Here is a 26,042-nt window from a genome sequence, read left to right on the forward strand (position 1 = left end):
AAAAAAAAAAAAAAAAAAAAAAAAAAAAAAAAAAAAAAAAAAAATAATGATGGCGGTGCTTCCGTGCCACAAAAGCAGTTGGCTGGTTTCATATTGCATAATAGTGCTGTGTTCCTCGATGAAGTAAACAATCTTCCTGGTGTCAATTTAAGGGTTAGCCTCTCGCCCCTGCACAGTGTCAACTTCAGCACGATCGGAGGCTCACCCCCTAAACCAACCCCACTGGAAACATACATTGTATGTGGATTCATTTCGCAGTTCTTCCTTTCAGCGAGTATGCTTCCACCTTATTGACTTAAGCGAAGTACATCGTGCGTAAGGTGTCTTGGTGAATTTGTACAGCCTTCGCGAGGGCCTGCGGATCTCTGCCGTTGCTCTGTCCCGACACGTGGCTTCCTTCAGCACTGCAAGGGAACGAGAAAGACACAAGCGGGGCTCGTCAGGTCAAAAAGCCACATCTCCGCAACGTTCGGGAGAGCCACGGGGCAAGAGGAACAGAACCGGACGCCGAGAAGAATCTACTTGTCTATTCACTTGGCAACCTCAAGGCTTCTGACAAACCCCTTTACCTCGGCTGCTCAGTTCGTTCGTCTAAAAATAAGCCCGTTGCAAACATATTGATGGCCCAAAGGTTATAAAACACTTCTGACGTACACAGCAGAGTTAGGTAAGTGGAAGGCACTTAACATTTGCTTCCTTCGTGACTACTCTAATTTTAAAGCGAAAAACTAAACGTGTGGCTTGATTCCCTCAGACCACGTCAAAGTTAATAACCGAATACTTCATTAAATTAAACTTAATTCTTTTAATCTGAGTGTTAGTCAGTAAAATCCACCAACCCACTCTTGTCTGATACCGAGCTGCAGCTGTCAGCAATGATTCTCTTAAGACTAGTCCCAGAGGTAACAAAAATTAACTGCAAACCAGGCAGTAATTACCTGCAGTCAGATGTTTTATGCCTGACAATGGAGCAAAGACCAATGGAGACAAAAAACTTAAGCCCACATTTTCATTTACCTGTCATGTTCTTTGTCCACAAGATGGTATCGTGCTCTGAATGCTACCAGATGAGCATAATAGGCTGGTGCAGGTATAGAAACCGATCGTGTACAGCGCACGTATGTGTGGCAGAGCTGGTAAGTCAGCAGCTGAAGTTCATCTGCAGTAAAACAGTTATCATCCCACAAAACATGATAGTGTGAGGGACGGCTGGTACCCTAAGAAGAAGGGAACATCGATTCACTTATCCAGCTTTTCCATACAATTGAGTCAGATTTTTAAGTTCAGAAAGGGCCAGACTATCTAGTCTGAACTCCTACATAACAGCAGCCAAAAATTCGGTCTTATGTCAGCCCTAAATATGTTTAAAGATGAATAAGTCTAACATTTACATGATTATGTTACTCTAATTATTCTTGCTTGGAAAAAAACCCACATGCCTTCTAGATAACCCTCAATGATCAAAACCTGCTCCCGGCATGACTAAATCATGATTACACCACCTCTTAACTACCCTCAGTTAAAACTGTGTCTCACCAAGACACATTTCCCAGAGAAATCCAATTCCTTAGCATCCTAACTTCAAGTATTAACTAGAAATGGCTCCAGTATTTCAGAAGTCAACTAGAGAGTTCTACACAAACACATACACTTCCTTACTTCCATACAGTGTCGTCCTTCCTACAGGTTCAGGACTTGCACTGCTCTTTGGCTTTATGGTGAATCAGATTTGTACAAGTCACTGGTGTCAAGGTTCCCCCCAGATACACCTCTCACCATCAGTACTTGAACGTAACACGGAGTACAGCTCTTGGGAACTCTCCGGAGTTTTCGGTTTTAAAGGTGTAGCAGAGACACCTCTTAAATAACACTATTAGTCCCACAATAATGTGCTATCTCGGATCAAACTGAGCTAAATGACATTTCCCTAGTAAATACCTGGTTGTAAACACAGGGGTCACAAAGGGAGAAACCCAACATATTCTAAATTCCCATCTACTTACAAAGAAACAATCGTACCTGTATTCCAGCGTGGCTACAGAGGTAAAAATCAAACTCATATGGATGTGTAATGTCTGTATCTACAGTTGTTCCAGCTGGAATATTGCCACTTCGTCCAACCTAGCAAAAAGGTTTTGTTAGAAAGTGCAGCTAACAACTGTTTATACATCTCAGCTGTACCGAAAAATACAAGTTTCTCTTCCACACGCACGAGGTTCCAGCGGATGAGCGGCCTCAGCAGCGTCTGGAACGTGTCAGCACAGCAGCCTGGGACGTTGGACCAGGACACAGACCTCTCACAGAACACTCCACCCCCTGCACCCGAACTTCTGATCTCAGGACAGCAGAGCTGTGCACACACCGGTATTCAGGAATGTCACCTCGAGTTTGGATCGACTCAGAAGAACAGAGAAGTTAAAGGTTCCATCATATTTTCTCCTGTAGACTTGGTCCTAGTTAGTTACATGAATATTAACTGCTGTTCACTGACAAAGACTAGTAGCAAGGTGCCACATGATAAAGTCTGATGGGGATTTATTTTTTTTTTAAACATACTTAAGGTGAACGATTTTTCAATTTGGGGCCACATTTTTACTTGTCAATTCAACCTCTTCCCTGAATGCAAAGACAATCAGATTGACAAAGAAGCCCCGTGCTAATATTTTCTCCAGCAGCGTGTTTGACATCAAGCTTCTCACATAAAGCTACTCTAAGAGGGGGCAGTGATTACCCTTTCTGTTCTGTCAGCACAGAACAATCGTGTATGATGTCGCTTCTGCACCACGATATAGGTTATTCCAGGCTGGTAATCCTTCTCCAAACTGATGCAGGCTTCTCTAATGGCTAGCAGTTCATAATACAAAACCTACAAGCACAAGAACAGAATAGTTTAGGTTTTGCTTACACTGTATTCTACACACAACACCTAATAAATGGTCTGTAGTTAACACTAAGAGCAGTTTCGCCACACAATCAGTAACCTTAGGAAGTTGTTAAAAATATACTGTTTCCCAAGTTCTAAGACCTCTCCTTACCAGACGGGAAAGAAGTTGCAACTTTTCTTACCCAACATGCTTAACAAATTCTCTCCTTAAAAGTCTCAACTACTTTGGGGTAACATTGTGTAAATGGAAAAAAACTCAAACACTGCAGCTATTCAAACGGAGAACTGGAGTTATGTGCTAACACAGTCCTTCAAGAAACCCAGAGATGAACCAACCTGTCGAAACTGTCCTTCAGAGACCCCGTCCCTATAGAAGATGATACGTGTGGGCTTGAACCGTGTGGACTTGTAGAACTGGATGAGCAGCTCCCTCACCATGGAGGCCAGATCTTGGATGATTTCCTGCCGGGGTCGCTGAACTCTCACCGTGGCACAGTACCGGCTTGGATGAGCATCCATACTACCTACAACCTTCAGGGGGAGATTACATGAGTAAAGGCTTCAAGACCAGATCTATTATCAAAAGAAATTAAAAGAGTAAAGGTTCAGGTAACGATGATTACATTAAAACAACCACCACAGAAACATTTTAAACTGGAACTTGTCGTAGGTACAGGTTTAAGACCTTTAAAAAAGAGGTATAAAACTTGCCCTCCAATCGCCCCAAAACGCATCTGCAGAATTCATCTGCCCTGGAGTCCTCCCCTCTGTTGACAGCACACCAACGCGTATTCTTATAATCCAGACAGACTTTTTGTCTTTGACATTTTCTCACGTTTTACACAGAGAAACACTTCAGTTTGCCCTAGTTCCTTTAAGCAGTGACGCAGTTTCCGTAACTCCAACCAATGCCAAGTAAAATATCAAGGGGACAAAATAGGAAGGGACTGACCAAGCATCCAACCAGCACCTTCACCTCCTGGGCTGTACCACCACAAAAAGGTAAGAAGTATCAAAAACATTCCTGTCAAACCAGGCCTTTGATTACATTTTTCTCCTTTAAAAATACAAAAATCTTAGAATCATAGACTGGTTTAGGTTGGAAAGGACCTTAAAGCCCATGCAGTGCCACCCCCTGCCCCGGGCAGGGCCACCTTCCACCAGCCCAGGCTGCCCAAAGCCCCGTCCAACCTGGCCTTGAACCCTCCCAGGGAGGGGGCAGCCACAGCTGCTCTGGGCAGCCTGTGCCAGGGCCTCACCCCCTCCCAGGGGAGAATTTCTGCCTTAGACCTCACCTAAATCTCCCCTCTGTCAGTTTAAAACCATTCCCCCTCATCCTATCCCCCCCCCCGCTCTTTCCTGCAGCCCCTTTCAGCCCTGGGGAGCCCCTCTAAGGTCTCCCCGGAGCTTCTCTTCTCCAGCTGAACCCCCCAACTCTCCCAGCCTGTCCTCACAGGGGGGCTCCAGCCCCCCCAGCATCTCCGTGGCTCCTCTGGCCCCGCTACAGCAGGTCCATGTCCTTCTGCTGTTGGTGCCCCAGAGCTGGACCCAGCCCTGCAGGGGGGGAGTCTCATAAGAGCAATTGTTATTAACTAACATCACAAAGCTGCTTTATTTCCTTTAGAGTATTTTTGCAGAAATATACTATTTAACATGACTGCCATTCTACCTTGATTTAAAAATTAAAAAGCTAAGTAAACAGTCTGAAGTATCAAGTAGTGGCTTTTTTTTTTTTAAGACATGATTTTTAAGAGTATCAGAAATGTGTACAGAGAACCAGCATAAACCCTGAAAGATCTGACATAGTCCATGAGTTGCATTTACTATTCTAACATTCACCGAAGGTGAAAAAATAACACTAATTTAATAAAACTTACAGCAGCTATGGAAGGCTTCTTTCCATCTCCAGCAGGAGGGTGAGTGACATCAGCTCCCAAAAAGATCACTGGCTGCTGGAACACAGAAGGTCTTCAAAAAGAAAAAAGCGCTAAGTCACACTTGTAGATGAACAGTTGGCGCAAGGTTATCGCTCAGTCTGGGGTTTTGTTTCTATTCCAGCTAAACTGCCCAGAGAAGCCTTATCATCAGGTATCTGGCCAAACCTAACCAAGGAAAGCTTCGTGCACGAGACGTGAACTTCGAAACCACCACAGCAGTCATTCCAAAATACCCCGCCATTGAATTGTGGCATGGTTCTAGCGGAGAAGAGCCACAGAGCTGGCCCTGAACGGTGCAGAGAGCTGCTCAGAGACACTGCCGTTCCCCAGGACGGATACGCTCGTGCTCCGGTACTGCAACAAACGGCTGGCTGGGCCAGCACACACATCCTTCCGGCTTACAGGAGCTAAGCAGCAGGATGGTCTCCCAGGGCCTTTAAAATATTCTTTCACGCACCACTGTTTCACATTTAAACTTTGATTCCAAGCTCTCAGGAAGTCTTAGGAAAGAATTCTTAAGACTTGCACCCCAGAGGTTTTTCTGGCTTGCTTCCACTCAAAGAACAGATATACTCGAGGAAAGGTTAGAGTCAATCCAAATTTCTAGTTTTCAGGACCAAAAGACTTGTGCTTCTCCAGAATGAATCCATGTGAGCACAAGGGGAGCACACATGGGCTGAACCTTCTCACTTGAAACCTTCTCACCGAATGCCCCTTATTAGCAGCACATCGGTACGTCCAACAGTTACACTGTGATGTTGTACGTTCTTAATTCTGCAAGACCTTTTCTATTTCGACATCTCTAGATGTGTAGTTTCTCTTCAAATTTTTGATACTGATCAGACATCTGAAAAGAACCTTGGCTTAAGACCTAACTCACGGGCCAACAACCACTCAGAGCCCACGCTAGAAGAAATTTAATTCTACCTCAAATACCACATACTATTGCCAGAAGAATATATCATCCTAAAACTCGGCCACGTTTACATTTTGGGTGCTAAGTAGCAAGCGTAACCACATCTGTTAAAACAAACCCCAAATGAGTCTCCACAAAGAGTCTTACCGTTGGTGAGGTACAAGGATATTGTTGATTCCTCCTAGTTTAACATTAATCTTCAGGCACAGATTTGATAGGGTCTGTGGAGATGTTTTAATGACGTTCTTGACTTGAACACACTGCGTGGCCATGCCCAGCAGTGTATCTCCCACACGCTTCACCTCCGCTGAGAAGCAAATATTAAGGTACAATTTGAGTCCATTTCGAATTATTGCTGTTTTGACCTTAGCTTGAGTCACAATAATTTAAGTGTGCATCCTCTACAAAATAACTTCCAACTTATCTGCATGCTCAGATCTGCTTCCAAGTCATTTTATCTTCAGACACAAAACATTGGTTTCTAATATCTGAAATCTGGTCCTGAAGTATTTTCTAACATATGCCAGGCAGCAAATGTCTCAGAATAACACCCAACCAAACAGGTAAAGACAGAGGTATTCCCTTACCGTACACCGGTGTCTTCCCTGGCAGGATGACGATGATGAGCTGAAGCCCCGAATAGGTGTTCTTGAGGTGTCGAAACATGGGCTCCACGCTGTCTGCACCCTGGGCGTATTTACAGAAACAGGGCTGCCCCTGGATCGGCATCCCCGCGTCTTTGGAGATCTTGCGCAGCTGGTCCGTGAAACCCCTGAAGAGAAGAAGTTTTTTTTGAATTGTTGCAGCAGCACAGCACACAGCCACCAAAGCAGAAGGGGACAGAAGAACTGCGTTACGCAAATGAAGGCGATTCCAAATGGCTTTTAAAGCAGGATTTTAAAACCGTTCATTGCGTGGCGATTCCAAATGGCTTTTAAAGCAGGATTTTAAAACCGTTCATTGCGTGGAGGCTGCACAGCTTTGAAGCACCACAGGCCAGAATGGGGGGGAAAAAAAAGTTTAAGCATCTTTAGTACTTCGTTGAAGATGCTAGAAGGAACCAGCAATGACACAGGACCAGAACCCCACGGTGAGCCCAGGGACAGCATTCTGACTGCAGCTTCCAGCAACAGCTTGGATCCTGTGCCTAACATCTCGGGGGATTAAAACCAGGTGAAACGCTCGTTAGAAGTCCCACACTCATGTTTTCACTAAGATGGCTTCGTTAAGAGAACAGTCCAAAGCCTGAACCATGACATGCCTTACTTCAGTATTTCTTCTCTGCATTGTCTCTGTGTTGCAAAGCAAGCTATAGCCCACATTTTGATCTCAACACCAGTGTGAAACTGCTTCCCTCGCATGTCCCATACCCCATGGCTTGGGGTTGCCACCGTCCGGTTCTGTGGAAACAAAAGCAACAGATATTCAAGTGATCCAGTTTCAGGCTAACAAAAAAAAAGTTTTACCATTCAAACTCTGATCCCTGTATTGCGCAACGCAACCGAACTGACTAAAACAGTCAACGTGCCTGGGAAATCACTCTGTGAAACAAAAGCAAAAAACCTCACCCGTCCTCCGTACTGCAGCATCGGGGCTGGGAGCACGCGCCCCGTCACATGGGCCATCTCATCCCGGACTTTGAACTGGAACTCTTGAACAAATGGATCTGCATCATAATTTGCACTTCTCACCTAGAAGACGAGTTTTTTCCATGTTACGGAAATCTCTACTATAATTCATGTAACATACAAAAGACTAAGAGGAACGCTGCAGAAGCCTTCTACAACTACTGTGCCTGTCACTGACAAAGGCTCAGCTCAACGCTATCAACCCATCCCCAGTGAGAACAATTAATACCACGAGATACATCGGGTAAGGTTTCTTTCTGTTCCCTTAGTTACTCAAGTGCTCATTTGTAGCATGCTTATCCAAAAGCATTTTGTTTACTCACAAGATAGATCAAAAAGCATTCTCTTTTAGAGACCAGCAAACCCAAGACTAAACAAATTAATTCATTTTGATACTGCACAATCGTGTCTTGTTTATCTTCCAGAACAGCCTTACTTTAATTGAAAAATTCTGGCTGTCAGCTCAAAACCCAGACTGTTTCAAATAAGAGCTATCTGTTTATAAGAGTATCCAACTAGAAATATTAAAGTTTTATAATATTTCAAGTCAGAAAAACCACTGATGCTTAGAGTGTCTGGATTCAGCGCCAAGAAAAAGAAAATTGGGAGTTATCAGGTGAAAACATTTAGTGTGTACTAAAGAAATCAGTCAAACATTTCACATGCAAGATTCAGGAGACCCAGAATCACTCTTCTACCCCGTTACGGATTCTTGTTTGAGTCTGGACAAGTAAGTTGCTCCAGTTTGTTTTCAGTGCCTATTAAATCGAGCGATGCTACCACCCACCCTCAAGCTACTAACAGAAAAAAAATGGGAAATTCTCAAGACCTAAGTCTTCAGAGTCTAGCTCGTGATTTTAAAATTATTTAGCACCGCTACAAATATAAGCATCCTATAATAACAAGAAAAGTATGATGTTCGAACATCAACAGGAATCAAGGGAAAGTACCTAGAACAAAATCTTACTTGTGTCTTAAAACCTAAGCCCATTTCACAAATTTGTTTAAAAACCCTGAGGGCCCAATACAGCAAAACACTGAAGTGTTAGTCCTGAGTAGTTCCTGTACCTACTTGAAATTAATTGTACAGATTATAACACAAGAGCCCACGCTGCTGGACTCATGCTACTGTTGCAAATAAATCCCATTCAAAAAAAATAATATCCAATAAAAAGAATAAATCCCAATTAAAAAAAAATAGTTAAAAGCTATTAAGTGAGGAAGGAAGGAATGAAAACGCTGGGATGGTCGTACGAGAAGGTTTTGCATTAACGTAATCTAGTCCGGCGTCATTGAGCGAGTAGTATCACACCAAACGGAAATTAAAGCACTAACCAATCTGCTTATTTCCTCTTGCCTATCTGGAGCAGATCTCGCTGTGGCCTTTATCATGGTCGATGTCTGATTGTCCGTCAGCTTCTTGATACACCGCTGGCCAGCCACGATGTTACAGACCTTAAGGGAAAAATCAGAGGCGCCGATACGCTACAGGAGCACTTACAAACAGTCCCCAACGTACCGTACGTACAGGAGCACTTACAAACAGATCCCCACGTACCGTACGTACAGGAGCACTTACAAACAGATCCCCACGTACCGTAGTGCTATCGTTACAAAACACACGCCCAACGTGTGTCACTAACTGCACGTTCTTTCTCACAGTTTTAAACTTTAAAGCAGCTTGAACATTTAAAATGCAGACAGTCTTTAGTGAAAGAAAACCGTATGAACGCGTAAACACGCTGGTAGCGCAGGGCGCACTACTTAACGTTCCGCAGAACGATACAGCCTACCAGTAACAAGCTGATATATCGGAACAAGGTCCTTACTTCTAAAGGCAGGTAGGTGTGTTTCTGTTCTTGTCCCACTTGTAGGCAAGGAAGGTGAGGGTATTTCAGCTGGAGGTTGTATTTCTCTCTGAAATACTGTGCTACTGTCCTCTCCACAGTCTGGCCATTTTCTAACTGTAAAGGAAAGCTAAAAAGACATACATTTCAATAGAATGTACAGAAATCTTAGTTGGCAAGTATCAACACCCCCAAAATTAATAAAGTCCTAGGTCCTTCACACAGTGAGCGTAAAGCTATCACTCATTCAATGCTCTAACAAAAACCATCTTACGTTTGATGACTTGCAGGCCTTCTGGTTACGTTACAAACGCGGTATTTCCTTCTCATCGTTCCACAGTGAGTCACTTCTACCTTTAGACCTGCACAAAAGGACCAAAAATCCTGATGTCGTAACTACACAAAAATTTGTTCAAGAGACACAAGGTTCCATATACCAGAACACGTTCAACTCCGACAGCTTTGAGGGTCGGTGTCAAACAGCACAACATTGATTATTTTATAAATAGTTTTCTTTCATTGTAACTTAATTTCTGATAAGGTATAAATTAGGTATTATCCTCTAAATATTATGCATTATGACATCTTTTTATGTTCGGTGTCATCCAAATTTCTTGTAGCAGTCCCATCTAACATGCACGTGACTAATCTCAGCTGGCTGTCTCCACCGTATTCCTTGGTTCTCGATGCTGTATACCAGTTCAAACAACCAGTACCAATATAAATGAAGTTAAAAGAGCAAACCCAGCTTTCTACCTTACTGTTCATTTTCTCCCCCAGCTCTGTGTCCACATTCAGCCTGTAACTTCCTTTAATTTCATGGACCAAGTTTAACCTTGGACTTTGCGCGGCCGAAGATCTCATCTAAGAGCACCCAAGCTACAGGGCAGAGGCTCGGCAGCCTTGACTCTCCCCGCAGCGCGGACAGCAACGCTGGCAGCTCCCAGAGGCTTTCAGTGGCCACGTCCCTTAAGCGCGTGCCCACGCTCTGGGCTGGACGTTGGGAACGGGCTCAGCGTCCGCGGGAAGCACCGAGCGTATCGCCCCAGCGCTGCAGAGCATCAGCACGCTGCGATGCCTTTCCCCGGCCCCACGGCAGGGCAGGCAGTTGAAAAGAGCCTGTTACCCGGGAGATTCAACCGACGGGCACAGCCTAAGTAAAGGCTTTAAAGAGAGCAGCTGGGTGACTTGTCCCGCTGAGGTGTGTGTGGGTTGTGGGCCACAGATTGAACACCCCACGCCAAATCCGGTCCCAAAGTACGGAGAGCAGATACTCTGTTTAGTTTAGAAGAGACACAGACATCCCACAGAAGGATGGGCTGCACTTCACTGATTCCTGACAACGCTAATTTCAACATTAACATCGGTATTACTTAGAGGAAGGCGTAATCAAAAATAAACTACCGCTGCCCTGATAACAGCATTAAGATAAATTAAAAGAAACCATGAGGCACTGTGGCCAAGAGAAGAGGGTTGTGCACGTACAGATAACTGGAAGCCACTCACTGCTTTGTCACGGATCTGCTGTGACACTGCAGAAGGCACCACCCTCCCACAGAGCCGCTCACAGAGCCGCTCACAGACTGCCAACTCTTTAATGCAGGGTTTGTTTCAGTCCTCGTGATCACAACGTCTTGGCTCAAGTTCCCAGATACTATAGTAGTAAAAATAAATATTGACAGCAAAGGTAACCTTTCAATATTGCCTAAGTAACGAAGTGTCTGAGGCATCCAAGACCAAGCAGAGACAGCTTCTCTTTCTCCAGTTACCTGTTTTCCAGAATGAACACAGACAGGTAGATGTAAAAAGGAGGCTTGTTAGGACAACTACAAAATAATTCTTTTTTATTTTTTCTTCTCCATTAATGGCTCTTCTATGAACGCATCAGTCTGTGACTATAGTTCAGACGTTTTTGTTTGCTGTCTGGTATTTCGATATAGTCTAATTTTGGAGCAAGTAACAAGCATTTAAGGGAAGGGCTTTGAAGAGCTGAGCTCTTTCAAGGCTTCTCTCTCTGCAAATTACACTGGAATGAAAGGACAAGGAAAAAGACAAAGCGAAGTAGCATATATGGAGTGGAACTACTCAAACCACCCGCTTATGCAATTCCTCTGGAATGGAATTTGGCCTTCAGCTGCAAGTCAGCAAGTGGTACTTGTTTTTCCATAAGGCAATCAGTTATTAGAAGTCACTGCAACAGTGTACTTTCAAAGAATCGATGACGTTCACTTTGAAATCAATTTTCACTTTGCTTCAATATTTAAACAGCAGAAAACCTTCAACAGCACTATGGCCTGGGCGAGCCTTGCTCAGCAAAGGTCAGCCATCCAGGTAGGCAACAGCCACTTACCTCCGTCCAGGCAAGAAGCAACACAATTTCTCTTTTTCTCTTGGAGCCACTGGGAACACATCCCATTTTTAACCTTTCCCTTGTGTAGAGCTGCACTGTTTGACCCAGGACTGGAACTACAGACAGGGCACAGGGCAATTGTCCTGGCACTTCCAGGGCCCTTGTGATGTACGCTGACCGGGGGGCTTTCAATTAAAACAAGTCCCTTGGAACGAACTTGACTGCGTTACCTGGGACAGAACAGATATGCTTCTACTCACCCTTTATCTCTTTGGTGAATTTTACCCGATGAGAATCAGTCAGAGGTCTTGGTTGTTCATCAATATTATGAATGTCAAGAACTTCACACATAAACTGAATGACAGGTTGTGCTTTGTAGAAGGCAGTGGCAGAAACTACAAAGAGCAAAATATTGAAGTGTAAAAAAACCCAAGTGAGAATGCTGCGAAGCAGTGTATATATAAACAAATGCTTTTTAAAATTCCACATAACCCTCAAGCAAGCGCTGCAAGCACACGTTTTTAAAAACAGATCAGCAGGCCTCGCAGGAGCGTAGTACACAAAAGCCAGAGTAGGGCCCACGATGACACGTCGGTCCCCAGCACAGTCATCCTGCAACTACTTTGCACTTCAGGGTTTTGAAAGGGTTTTCCCCCAGCTAACACTTATTTCTAGAGAGCTGTAACATCCCCGAGGGACATTCTCTTTCGACTCTGCACCAAGCTGCAGCAGAGACGGTATTAACGTATCTCTGCTGAAGACTTAACAGGAAAAGCAGATTATTCAATATAATTTTGTCAATAAGATGATCTGCTCGATTACCGAAACAATAATGGGTAGAAACACAAGCACTATTGTGACCATACACGAATTATGTTTGTGTAGTGGCGCGTGCAACCCTTGCTCTACCAAAAATCTCTTGCCCTCCCTGCGTATTAACGACACAATGACATTAAGCGACAATATACTGGTTTTAAACAGGACAGTTGACCCATTCCAGGGAAGACCGACCATAAACAATCTGCTTGACAAAGGCACAAGCAACTGAAACGATACCTTTTAGTACGAAAGGTGAGGTGGCACTAGGTATAGCTCAAACAAAAAGCAAACTACTCCTTACATTTAAAACTTTAGATGGCAGCTACGGAAAATAAATACTTGACAAGCATTTTATTAGTTCTTCAGCTCTCATGTACCGAAACCACCACATTTCTGTGCTAATACAATGAAACATTCTTCAGACATGCGTCACTTCAGCAGGCTGCCAACTTCACATGACGCACTCCGGCCAACCCCCGCGGAGGCCGTTGCTGAATGAACACACCGAGCTCCCCCCTGCCCCGCAGCCGCACAGGGAGAAGCAGATTTTGCAGAGAACCTCGCACAAGTTCAACAACAACAAAAAAATCAAGCGACAGGATTTGAACGTAATCTTCGCAGCCTCAAACCACGACGTAAAGCGATCGCCCCGTAAATTGGAGCTTAAAGTTCTTAAGTTTCTCATTCACAGAAAGAATGGGAAAAAAAATGTTTCCTGCTAGAGTTACTACTACGCTTGCTAATGCTGGTAAGAAAAACTTGCTTCACAGAAAGTAATAGAGCAGTGCGTCCTAAACTGGGGTAAATTAATACTCCTGCCCTACCTGAACTGTAGTTACCTCAGTACCTGGCATGCAGATACCAGGATCGCTTATTGCTCGGACTGGTCAGATTTTTACATTCACTTTCCAATCAACAGCTGCACCACAGCCACTGTTTGTAACTTTACAAGAACAAACCCATCTCAAGTCACATCAGCATCATTCACAGCTTCGGTAAACCAGAACACATGGACTTGCAGATTTTCAGTGTGAAAGCTCAGTTAGCACCTGCAACACTTTATCATGCTCTAAGACAGACACTGAGCACAACCTGACTGAGAGCGCTCAACCCAGCTCAAAAAAAAAACCCGACAGACTGTTTACTTCGGGTTTATAAAGCGTTTCAAAGAGTGAGAACAGAACATGAATTAGAGAAAACTTTAGGCAGCACCTGCACCTCAAACACTGACATGTTTCAAGAGGGGTTTAACATCTAAATAGAGTCGGAGTGCTGACAGCACCAAGGAGTCTGACACATGCACCGGTTGATCGCAAACGCATTCATCCGGGACTTAATAAAGCGGTGCCAAGCGGATCTGGTTTTGCATAAGAAAGCCCATCTCAATTAGCCCCATTCACCGAAGTGTTGGGGATATATTTTACAGAGTTTTCTTGGAAGTACTGAACAACACCTACCGTGGACAGCTGGAGACACATCTTAAGCAATTTGCCTGTGTCGCTGCAGATGTACCAATACAGAAAATTAAGTAGGAAAATAAGCTACGCAAGGCTCCTCCTTCCTACATAGATTTTTTTTCTTTAATTTGGCAGGTAAATTTCTGTTGAAACCCTGACATGATGACAAATGCAGAAGAAAATACTTGTGATTTCTAGGTGGCCTTTGCCATATAGGTCTGGTTCAAACTGGCTGAACAGGAAGCCAACGTATGCACACCTACGCGGCGTTACAAATCTCACTCTATTATCATCATCGTTATAACTTCTCAGGTAGACTGACCGCACAGTTAACGTTGTGTTTCACCAGGGTATCGCAAGAGACAATCACTAAATCTTCAAACCAAGCAACGAAACACAAGTATTTTTCAGGTGAAAACCCCTTGTCTACGAAGAAAGTTTGAAAGTTTTCTTATTCTGATATAAATTCTAGCAAAATACCCCAAGATACTTTCACTCTTTATTATTGACAATACGAGTTAAGAAATTGCTGTAGAAGATGGCTTCTGCTTACTAAATCTCTCTGCACAGATGGCACCGAAACTTATCCCCACACAGAAACACGGTACCACAAACTCCAGCAAAATGACTGCACGGCAAAGCGATTATCCCAACGTACCATCAATATTGAGCATCATCTTCCACATGGCAGGCCGAACGGACTGATGGAATCCAAACCAGACCTCCCTACCCCCACCCAAGGGGTGATCATAGCCTTCCGGAGCTGAGAAAAAGGAGCGGCCCACAGGGGTATACCTAGTGAAAAAGATGACCAGACATTTATGCCTTTGCTTTCCAAATTAAAAAAATTCCATCATAAAGATTATAAACACACAGTATTGTTATTTTTTTGGAATTTTGCGCACCAGGAATCTGCGCCTAGAATCAAGCATGAACAATATACACTGAATGCTTCTGTTCCCATTGCAGCGTTTTGAAAATCAAGACAGACATTTACTAGTTTTAGCAATGCACAACCACTTCCAGTTTTCACAACAAATCCACAACTAAGTTAACTTACCCTTCCTCATCTTCCACTTCAAGAAAGTATAATCTCCGTCACAGCGGATTCCGTACGACAGCACTGTGTGTACTGGACTGACCCTCAAACCCAGCCTTTCGCACCTTTTACACGGGAATATTTGATCAGACCATACACAGAGAATCGTGGACGGCTCGAGTGGGAAGGGACCTTAAAGATCACTAGTTCTAACCCAGCCGCCACAGGCAGGGACACCTGCCGCTAGCCCAGGCTGCTCAAAGCCCGGTCCAGCCTGGGCACAGGTATCTAGTCTCAACCTGAGAAGCATGCACTGTTGATGATATATCAATGAATTAGAGACACTCATGCTTTTCAACAGCCACTGCCATCAAGTGCACGACATTTGGCTCAACTTGAGCAGAACACATGACAGCAGTGCTACTGCATGCTGTGATCTCTCAGTATTTCAATTAAGGTCTATTGTAAGTGTCTCCTGTTTCTTGATCTCTTCAAATACATCACCTGCTTTGGGGTTTAAATGTCTACAGAAACACACACTTCTACACAACGAGCTCCAGTCTCCCCAGTTCAGCTAACCGGCTGTGCTGCGTAAGGGGAAATGATAATTTATTTTTTTTTAATTTTCACCTGTGAAGAAACAGGGATGAAGGTCTCCCAGTGGGGATACTTCAGGTAAAGACAGACTGCAGGAAGACAGTGAACCTACTTCATGGAGGGTAGGTGTCGTAGCACCACATCGACAGCATGAACAGGATTAGTGCTGATAGGTTTGTCTAGTTCCAGAGGCTCAGGCAAGGTTCTTCCTGTCAAAACTTCATGCAGCAAGTGCCAGCTCACCCGAGAAACAAACTTTATTGACACTTTGAAGGGACGATCTTTTCCACCTTCTCCTGGTAATGTCACATCCAAATCCACCTGAGTCGGGGTGGGAGGGGAAAAAAAAACACCAGTGTTTTAATCTCAAGTCGGGTAGCCTTGAGTTTCCACTCCTTCCTATAACTGGGCCAGAGACTTAAAACCTCAGATATTTAGGACACAGCACCTCTGATGGAAGTACGTTATCAAATGCACAAAATAAAGAGACACGGGTCCTCACCAAGCAGAAGAGGATCACATAACTTTGTCATCTTGAATGAGAAAACTCTTCATTCCAGAGAAACTGTGGTTTGATTTTTTTTAATAGTACTTCATTGTAAGATAACGTATTACGGTCTGTAAAACTGAGTATTTAATAGATTTTGCTGTAGAAAGAGGCTACTGAATTCCAGGGGAGGTTCTGAATGCAATCGTACATGCACATTTACATACACTGGAATCTGCAGAAGATACAGTAGAAGGACTTCATTTCTCTACAGCTATTGTAAGAAACTTCCAGTTTTTCTGAACCCAGCCATATTAGAAGTTGGGCTTGTTTCTTCTTCTTTCCTACGAAGCTGATACAAGTACCCTTTTTTCTCCCCGTTATCTTACCCCAGTAGTGGCCACGGGAAGCGGATTGGCTGTATAGAGGCTTCTTTTCCCATCATAAACCGGTCTGCGGTCCCCAAATATTGTCACTTTAAAATGCTGCACCATTGAGTCCACCACCTCCCTAGAAAAGTTGACATATTCACATTGAAGATGTTTTCAAAGAAGTATCAGACTGGAACTGGCTCCCACACACCCTGTGTTTTGCTGAAGTAGTTTCAACAAACATATTACTCAAGTGAATTACAGAACACCCACTGGTATTCCAAAAAGGTACTGCACATAATTTAACTAAAAAAAGATAAACACTAAGGAAGAAAGTCATAATGCAAATGCTCAAATACTAGAAAACACTGAAATAATTTCAGAAAGTCCTAGAAACGACCGAGGCCTTTGTATAACGTTTATTACAGAAAACAAGGACACACGTACCTTGGAAGAAAACCCCCAAGCTAGGATTAGGAAAAACTAGTGCAAGCTCACAACTGGAAGCCACGCCAGCTCCCGGGGCCTGGAGTCAACCGTACTGTCTACCTAGGAACGTTCTGCAGTCATCTGTGCTCCAGTTCATCAGAGTTCTGGTTTCTGCCTACACAGAAATGAGGTACCCTAACAAAAATGTCTTAGTTTTAAATTCTCTCAGAGTTTTTACAACAAAATCGAGTAAAAGCCTGATCAAATCTGCACACAATTATAGATTCTCCTGACTTCCTTCATTAGGAGTTGACGGCAATAAAGAAAACGGTAACCTGATACAAGCACTGAAATTACGCTTGGAAAAAACACCGTAAAATTTTCGTCTTACATAAAAAAACGCTTCTTGTCACAAGCAGTAGATATATCAGGTTCAAAGCAACTTTTGCAGTGCCTCTAACTGAAACATGCCTCCAGGATTTGAATTCTTTGGGCATTCCTTGCTTTCAGTGGCACAACCACCGCGTCTTAACTTGACACGACGTAACTCCCTTATTCTACAGGAATTAAACACCTTTCTTATGCATATGCAAAGTAGCATTCTTGCAAAGCAGAAGCTTACTAGTATACTCTTGCCTGATCAGGAAATGTCAGCCTACAGTACTTCAGGAGATAAATACTGACTTCCTCTTCAAGCAAAACTAGCAGCAGCACTTTCACCTCTCAGCTGGGACTGGGGGAAATGGAAGAGAAATTCTCCATTTCACAGTTCTTTACGCTACCGGTCTCTCGGGATCCAAGTTCTTCCATTGGCTAAAAGCACATCAATACACTTAAGCCATTTCAAAATACCTACGTACTACTCAACTGTGCTCCCGCACAAGCCCACCCCATCCCAAAACCCCCTCCCGCACCGGGGCGCTGCCCCCCCGTAACGCTACGCACAGGGCTACGCGTGCAAAACATCTACTTCCACCGGTGCCAGCTTATTGTCACACAACCTGTGACAAAAGCAGAGGGATAAAAGCCAGCGGTGAAGAGTCGGGGCGGGAGGGAGAAAGCAAGAGGCTCTGTCAAACCCAACTCCCAGGTGCAGCTCTGCTGCCCGTCTCGCACGCACGGCACGCTCCCAAGCACGGCGGCATTTACCTTCCGCCTACAGCGGCACCGGGGAAAGAGCGCTGCTACAAAGGAAAGGGAAAAGGAAACAGAAGACACTCACTCGAGATTTTTAAGCCTCTCTACAGCTCATAAAGGTGCAGGTGAATTTAAAAAAATCCAGCAGCTATTCAGGAACTAAACCCACTATTTATTCCAAATACAAGCATGCAGACAGGGTGTTGTCAGAAACTATTTCAGAATAGCTGAGTCTGTGTAAATCCACGGAGTTCTTAGAAATAACTATTGCAGCATGCAAGGGAAAGGGAAAAACAGTTTCTAAGGGAATTTCTTCAAAGCAGGTATTTCAGTACACTGATTTCAATTTAGACTAATGAAATCCATTCTCCTCTGCGTAATCCACAACACACCGAAGTCATTTACTCAGCAGACATTAAACTCTTTTATTGGGCTCATTTATACGAGCTCTTGCAGTTTTTAAGTAACATCTGCCATATTTTTTTTTACACAGATGAAAGTTGGTGAAGTAGTAGTATTTTTAAATAACCAATTTCACAGTTCCCTACTTAGAAAAATCCAGTACGTATGCAAGATTTACCCTCAGCTTTCAGATTTTAAACTACAGTTTATATTAGGATTCGTAATTTACATACCGCGTTGCTGTCAAATTTGAAAGCAAATTTAGTCCTTCATTTGAAAACATTTGACTATTAAAACAACTCATTAGGTTTGCTGCCTGCGTTCAATTAGTCTTCTCCGTTTACCTTGACAAAAACCAGACAACTGCTTCTACCAGCTGGTAACACAAACAAGGAAAAGCAAGACTGTGTTTACTGGAGGAATAGGAAGTCGATGAGCTTCTGGACAGTTACACACGCATCTGACCTAAACAGCTAGATTTATGAATAAGAAAACTTCAAAAACCCCACTGAAATTTAACTCCAGTCCACAAAAAGCACTTTTAGGAAACAACCCACCCTCACACAATCTAACAAGGGTCAAAAGCAACGGTTAGATACGCGATCCGAGCCTTGCAAAAGGTGGGAAAAGTTGTCTCAGCTGCAACCGCGCTCTTCTGGAAATCACAATTGTTTAGGTAAGCAAAAATAGCGACCATTCCACACCGAGTTACCTTACAAACTCAAACCAAATGCTTTTACCTCTCTCCACGTGAACTGAAAACTTGAGAAGACACAGCATTTATCTAAAGCATAACCAACTAAAGCAAGCTGTGACCAACATCAATTCTGGTTTGGGAAGCAAGCTTGAAATTACCCTACACACAGGACAGACCAAAGGGACTTCTCTTTTTCCTTTTAAATCTGAAATAAAATTTAGTTGCTATTTTAAACCAGCTTATTTCAAATGCACTATTTTCACACATCTGTAGTTTCTCCCGTTGCTTCAGTACCAACCCACCACACAGAATCACAACCTGGAGCAACCAGAGCTCTTACAGCTTTGTCTCCCTTTGTCTGTTGTATGGCAGTGCTTGATTAAAATAGACTAAAAAGTGGGTTTAGTCAGGTTTTAAGTGAAATCACATTCATCTTCGTTACAAGAGCACCCTAGAAAAGAACTGGACATACAAGTCAGTGCAGAGGGGTTTATGTTCTCCTGGTATCCCTACGAGCGTGGCTTCACAAGCATTCTTCATTTAACAATACAGCAGTAAATTCACCTTTCGTAACAGTAGGATTATATTAAATATTAACTCACAGAATTATTATATCCTAATTTTGGCAATTTATTAGTTTCCTTTTAATCAATACTTAATATAGGCATTTATACAGCCTTCATAACTGCAGGGGGAAAAAAAAAAATCACCAGCCAGAATCAGGCCCTAGCTATATGTTATTGTTTAAACGTAAAAAAACAAGAGTTGCAGATGGAAGGGGGCAAAAATGCTTTTTAGCTACCCTGAACTTTAACTGATGAAAGATTTCACAAGAGACTAACAAGTAACTCCTAAAAAAAAAAAAAATTCAGTGAAGAGAAGAAATACAGGAAATACAAAATGTTGTAATCTTTAAAAAGCAAAAATGGTTATAGCTCTACTGTCAGGTTTTCAGTTAACTGCTCCTTCTGAGGAGGCTTCTCTGGCTCCCAAAACTCATGAGGTTTAGGACAAAATACCCGAAGACCACATATAAAAAACCCACTGTACTAGCAATCTGTTAGGGCTGAAGAGTCCAGCCCTTGATACGTACAGCTTGTGGGATCACTAAAGGAACAGGGAGACAGAATATGGAAATATTCTCTGCATTTAACCAGCAATCTAGAAATAAAGTAGCCGAGCAAGAGATTCCGCTGACCCCAATACACAGCGGACACGAAGATAAGGTGAGATACAACGTGCTATGCAAAATGCTCTAACCACAGAGAAAGGACACAGGCGGAGCTCAGACCAAGTCCGATCGTTCCAGATGTACTAAGCTGATTGCAGGAAATCTCTATGAACAAGGGGAAAACTAGTTTGTCCGCGGTGCTCTCATACCACTACTCCTGCCGGGAGCTTTTCAGCTGAAGGATGTCTCCTGCTCTACCTACAGCAATGGTTTTTGGCCCCTAGCTTCTGACCACAGTACCCGAGTGAATGAAACTGGGGAGCCCTTCAGATTAATCAAAGCTGCAGCATATCTCAGCATCAACTGAGGATAAAAAAACACCCACAGGAGCAGATTCCTGCTAACTCAAATGATTCAGCAGTCAGCACTGCAACCAAAACAGGCAGCTGCCTACAGCTATACTGTATTTATGCTGCCCTGAAGAACAGGGGCTGCTGCCAAACAGCAGAAGTACCGTGACCAGCGCTGGCTGGCCCGCTGCGTGGCGTCTGCTCCCAGCTGAGCTGAAGAGAACCTGGGAAAGGTCTGGACCCGCCTCACAGACGTTCACGAGAACTTGCCCACAGGTCTCCACAGCATAATGCTCACATTTTAAGCTACGCAGAGACTCTATTTACTTCAGCAGGTCCCTCTGCTGTTTAAAAATTTCAGTATCTGTCTAATTTACAAGGGCAAATTTCACCGTCTTACCTGTTCACCCTCCGAGGACACTTATCTGGTTTGATATCCACCTCATAGAGGTAGACATCAATCTTTGGGATTTCAACTTGGAAGCAGTTGGCCAGCAGTTTAATGGGTTTGCCCATGGTGCCATAGCCAGGACGTCTGGGCACCATGAGTAGGGGCTGTGCCCCGACGGGTCCTGCGAAAGAAAAAAAAATATCACAGGTTAGAAGATAAGCACAACACACAAGCTGTGTCGCGAAGGTACTACTTACATTTCAGCAGCTTAAAAATACATAAGGCTCCTTGCATTTGCGGGCACAGACACTTGTCCCCCCACTGAGACTTCCCCTTTCTCAGTTTTAGGCAATTTCCAGAACCAACCCGCAGGAGGACTGGGCAGGCACCCGAGCCCGCACATGGAAGAAGGGAAAATGAGCTGCACGGAAGAGCACACATCCAACAGCCCGCTAACCCTGTCAGTTCCAAGCGAACACTTGCCCATTTTTCCTTCACGAGCCTCCACCCACATCTACGCTGTTTTCCCACTGCCGAGTTTCAGATTCTGTGATTAACATGAATAAAATCCAGAGACTTCCTAAACAACAACAGAAAGTGTGCTTTCCCTCGTAACACTTTATTATTGCGCAAAGCCTGTCTGACACTGAAACACAAAAAGTTTTACAAGTCTTTTCTGAACACCTAGTAACAACAAAGCTGCCACAGGATACGAAAATATGGAAGCAGGTCTGGACCCGTGCATGTTATTTGGGATAAACTCTTAATTTCATTGCCATTATTAGCTTAGTCTTGGAAGACAGATTATTCTTGAACTTTGTCGGCTGAAAATGGATGGAGAGTAAAACCATTATGTCCAGTCTAATGGCACCAGTAAAGCTTATTGACCACAAGAGGAAAGACTCGGATTAAGACACAGGATTGTAAAACCCTTGAGGACTTATACGTTAGAGAAGAATACCCACATCTGCTCAGAGAAACCACCACAGTCTGCAGTATGAGATGGGTATTTTGAGTCAAAAGCACCCGTCTAGTGATACGTGTTACATGCTCGTCTGGTTATCTCTTCCATTTACTTTGCATCGTTCAGATCAGAATCCTCAGTTCAAGATGTGGGTTATTCAAGCCTTAAAAAAAACCCCAAACACAGTAGTACACGCAGTCCTCTTTCAAGAATTTCTACTGGTATTTCCACTTAAAAATATCTCTTCCCAGTCAAGAAACAACAAAACCAACATGCTTTGCAGCCCAAGTTTTAAAAAAAATTACTCATCATACAAATGTCATGATTTACAGAGCATTCGATTAAGTTAGTTAAAAGTTCTCCCCTCTACTCCTACTCAGTGACGCAGATAGCAATTCCAGCCCACTCATTTTCATAGAAGAGTTAAAATGTCAAGTGCTGGTAAAAATGTTTTATTTGCCTTTTGATTAATCTCCACCGTTCCTGGAAAAAAAAAAAAAAATCTCATTATCTTGAAAGAAACCATGTACTGAGACTAGGTGAACATCAAAGCTAAGTTCATCTGTAACATTTGTCTGGCTCTAACCAGAAAACTACCCAAAAATTCTGAGTGGGCTTGGCTTTGAGCCGTAAGATAAAAGAAAAACATAAAACAAGACGCATCATTTAAATCACCCTCGCAGACTACGCTTATGCAAAACTTGTTCCAAGCATCTGTTCTCTCCAACTTTTTCTTCATTTTAATACTGTCACATGAGTAGAAGCAGCTCTACAATTTACTCCAGATACGTTTTCTGAATATAAGCATATGCAAAAAGTTACTACTAAACATTTGAGCGACGCAAATGACTCAATAGCTTATCTTCATATTATGAAGACATACATGCCATAGTTTACACTTAGCTCACACCTGTAGGAAACGCTAACGAACTGCTGAAGTAAAGGTCACATTAAAAAGGTTGCCATAGCCTGGCCTGCCCTGTCTCCTCCCACCCCACTGGTTAAAAATCATGTAAAAACTAAAAACAGCTGTCAAAATCTGCAAGCCCAGAAGAAACAGTCGGCACGAAGACGATCCTTATGAAGGTTAGGTGAAGAAGCTGGAGCGCATGCAACAGGGAAACACACTATGGCTGAAATCTTTGTCACCGCCTCCTCTGGAAGTTGCACCACGCTGAGGGTTTTAAGGGAGCACTGAGAAGAGATAAATCCCTTCAGGGGAATGAACGCTATCCTGCTGGTGAGCCCTTCGCTTAAATTAACAGAATCCTAGCGATCGACTGCACCAGGGCAAAAACCTGAAAGGGAGGAACGATATTCAGTTACTAACAGGAGGCAGGGCGCGCTTCAGAACCCTGGGTCGTAACAGAAATGCTCAACCCAAAGCCAAGTATGCGAGCAGGCCTCCCAGCTCTGCTCCCTGGAAAACGGCGGCGAACAAAACAAGAAAATACCAGTTGTTAGACAAAGGCGGTCTTTAGCCTCACTTGTTCGGCCGTACGGCACAGGGCTCCTCAGGAAACAGCTCTTCCTGGGAGAAGTTAAAACCCAGATTTTGGCAAACAGGAATCAAGCGACCAAGAAATGAATAAGCAGTGCACTTCTACACGCTAGTCAGGAGTAATTTTCAGAAAGCCAGCTGATTTCGCTAGCATTTTGTGCAACACACACGCTCCCTTGGACAAATTAACTTAAAACCACGAGCATGTCGTAATCCAATTCTGCTATCACTGTCCAAATACGCTAGCACCCACTCAACAATATCCTGCTTTCAAAATACACTCAATTGCCAGATTGTATGTTGTGAAAGCCTGTGTCACTGGCTTCAAACCTGTGACTCAAAACCCAATAAAACATAAATAACAAACGACGCTCTCTGAGGACAGCTACTGCTCCCGGATCGTATCAGTGACTCACTCAACTTCATGCCTAAGTCCTGTGTCAAGCTAATGGAAATAAACACCCGAACCAAAAATACTAAAAGTAGTATTATTCTAAGTAGCACAGAATGACTGTGACTGGCAGACTGATTATTCCTTCGTGTTATTTAACCGCTGTGAAAACAAAGCCATTAAAGTTTCAGAAATCCTTGCGGGCAGGACGGCCTGACCCCGCAGCAGATGGGGAACGGCCGGAGCCCCCGCGCGCGCGGACGAGCAGCAGCTCTGCGCCCTTCAGGCACCCACCAGTTTTGGAGGAGAAACTTCTTTAAGAAACTATTACTGCCCTGCCATTAGAGCATCAGATATGGACATATGCCTAGCGTGTTCTTCAAAAATCCAAGGAAAAACACAAACCCAATCTGTTTAGCGTGCCAGAATAGTACTCAATTCATAAAACACGTTACGGAAAGTCCCCAACATCGACAGTCAAGTGATTTATAACATAGAACAATAAAACCAGAAACGGGAACTCAAATCCACGCTTCAGATCCTTGGAAGGCTTTTCTACAGCAAGGGAGAACATTTCGAGAAGATACAAGATCCAGCACTAATTAACTCGAACCTTCTGAACGTGCAGTTACTCATTAGAAAACATAAAAGAAAAACCTGCAGAGAAAATACTTAACTAAGCGTTTAAACCTGTAATAATGCAAGGCAGAAGAAAATAATCTCTTCAGGACCTAAAGGTATATCATTTTATAAATTATTGTTCGTAGCATTTGCTGAAGTCATTATTTATGAACATCCTTCAGCAACGTTGGAAGACTTTTCTTCTCACGAGTGAACAAGCTCAATAAACAAGTAGGAGCAGAAGCTCTTAAAATATATCTGCAAAACAAAAAAAACAGGGAAGTTCCATCTCCCAACAGTGCCCACGGTGCACAAGGACGGGGCTTTGCTCCCAACACCGCTGCCTCGTTGAGAGGTGGGTACCTCGAAGCCCTGCCGCGGCCCAGCAGGCGCGTACGCTGGTACCCGTGTCTGCCCCCGGGCTGGGTAACACGCCAGATAACCTACATCCCATAACCACGGAGCTCGCTGATGAGAGATGGAAGAAGGTATTCTGAGGAGCTCTGCTCATGTTTAATCCAAGATTTCTTCGACAAAACCCAAAAAGGGATTGAAAAAAAGGAGTTGTCAATTTTAGAGGGCTCAGTGAGGAAACTAGTATTTCAAAAAGTTAAAAAAAATGCTTGCTGAAACGTCTTGTTTATGAAATTCTTTCGAAAAAGCTCATACCAATACTCCTTCAAAGAGCTAAAGTTCGCAGTAACATTAAAGAGACACGCACGTGAAATTAATTCCAAGTGCGATTATGTGGCACCTCCGCCAACAGAACCATTTGATGGTTTTTGTGATTTACAATTTACTCCAACAGAAAACGGCGGAAATTTGCAGTTGTCAGTATTCAGATCCACAACGTGAAAATTCCCATTCGAGTCAGATCATACTCCAGACCAGTATGGAAGTCCCTCTAATGGTTTAAATGAGCTCTGAATCGGAATCTGTTCTCCTGTGGAATTATAGATGTTCTAATGAAGATTAAACACAACAAAAATCAACTGTAATTTCTACGGCAATCCAGCCAGCAGTATAGAACACATCTGGCACGCGTCCAAAACACAGGCTTGAATCTACCTAGCAACCAAACGAAGTCCTAATCGGAATAAAGCCTGAGCAGAAAGAGCAGAAGCACAGAAACCTGCAAATACTTTCAACAAACCATTTTACGGAAAATTGAAGCCTTTGGCAGGCAAGACAGTTTTACAGCGCGAAGCAAGATACCGATTTCTAGCAAGATGCTAATAGAAAATACAGGTTTCCTTACATGATCCTTCCCTTGCAGAAAGAGACATCAGTACCAAGCTTCTGGCAAAAAATTATCCTCTTTCCTACTGTGGCTTCGGCATTGTAAAACCAAAAAAGATTAACAGATGATTACTTAATAGTTTTAATGTTGTTTATAAAACAGTTCTAAATCTCTAATTGAATGGGTGGCTGAACAGCCTCAAACACATGATAGAGGACATTACCGGTAAAATATTATTTAAACTCTGGCTCGGTAACACAAGACAGATTTGTCTAACAGATCCTATCCTCAGGCTGAGCTCCTGAAAGCTCTCCATGGAGGGGGGAGAGGATGGAGGGGGAAAAAAAAAAAAAAAAAAAGATTCCCTTTCAGAGGGCCCCTGGCCTCTGCTTGGACTCAAGAGGCCCAGCCTGTGG

At 43.4% G+C, this 26,042-nt stretch overlaps 1 protein-coding gene across 1 annotated transcript; it reads right to left on the reverse strand.

Annotated features, from left to right (window-relative positions):
• Positions 1-35: 35 nt before the first annotated feature.
• On the reverse strand, positions 36-21,423 carry AGO3 (argonaute 3, RISC catalytic component). The gene is made up of 19 exons (XM_026863201.1): positions 21,367-21,423; positions 20,919-21,142; positions 16,351-16,471; positions 15,587-15,795; positions 14,497-14,633; positions 11,823-11,957; positions 9,487-9,574; positions 9,195-9,342; positions 8,701-8,820; positions 7,306-7,428; positions 7,004-7,137; positions 6,325-6,509; positions 5,885-6,044; positions 4,762-4,852; positions 3,221-3,415; positions 2,732-2,866; positions 2,020-2,121; positions 1,018-1,217; positions 36-404 (listed from the first exon to the last, which is right to left on the reverse strand). The coding sequence occupies exons 1-19, from the start codon at positions 21,421-21,423 to the stop codon at positions 296-298; spliced, it is 2,673 nt and encodes an 890-aa protein (XP_026719002.1). The 3' UTR covers positions 36-295.
• Positions 21,424-26,042: the final 4,619 nt, after the last annotated feature.

The sequence above is a fragment of the Athene cunicularia genome (genome assembly GCF_003259725.1).
Source record: "Athene cunicularia isolate RWA chromosome 23 unlocalized genomic scaffold, athCun1 chr23_part1, whole genome shotgun sequence".
NCBI classification, from domain to species: domain Eukaryota; kingdom Metazoa; phylum Chordata; class Aves; order Strigiformes; family Strigidae; genus Athene; species Athene cunicularia.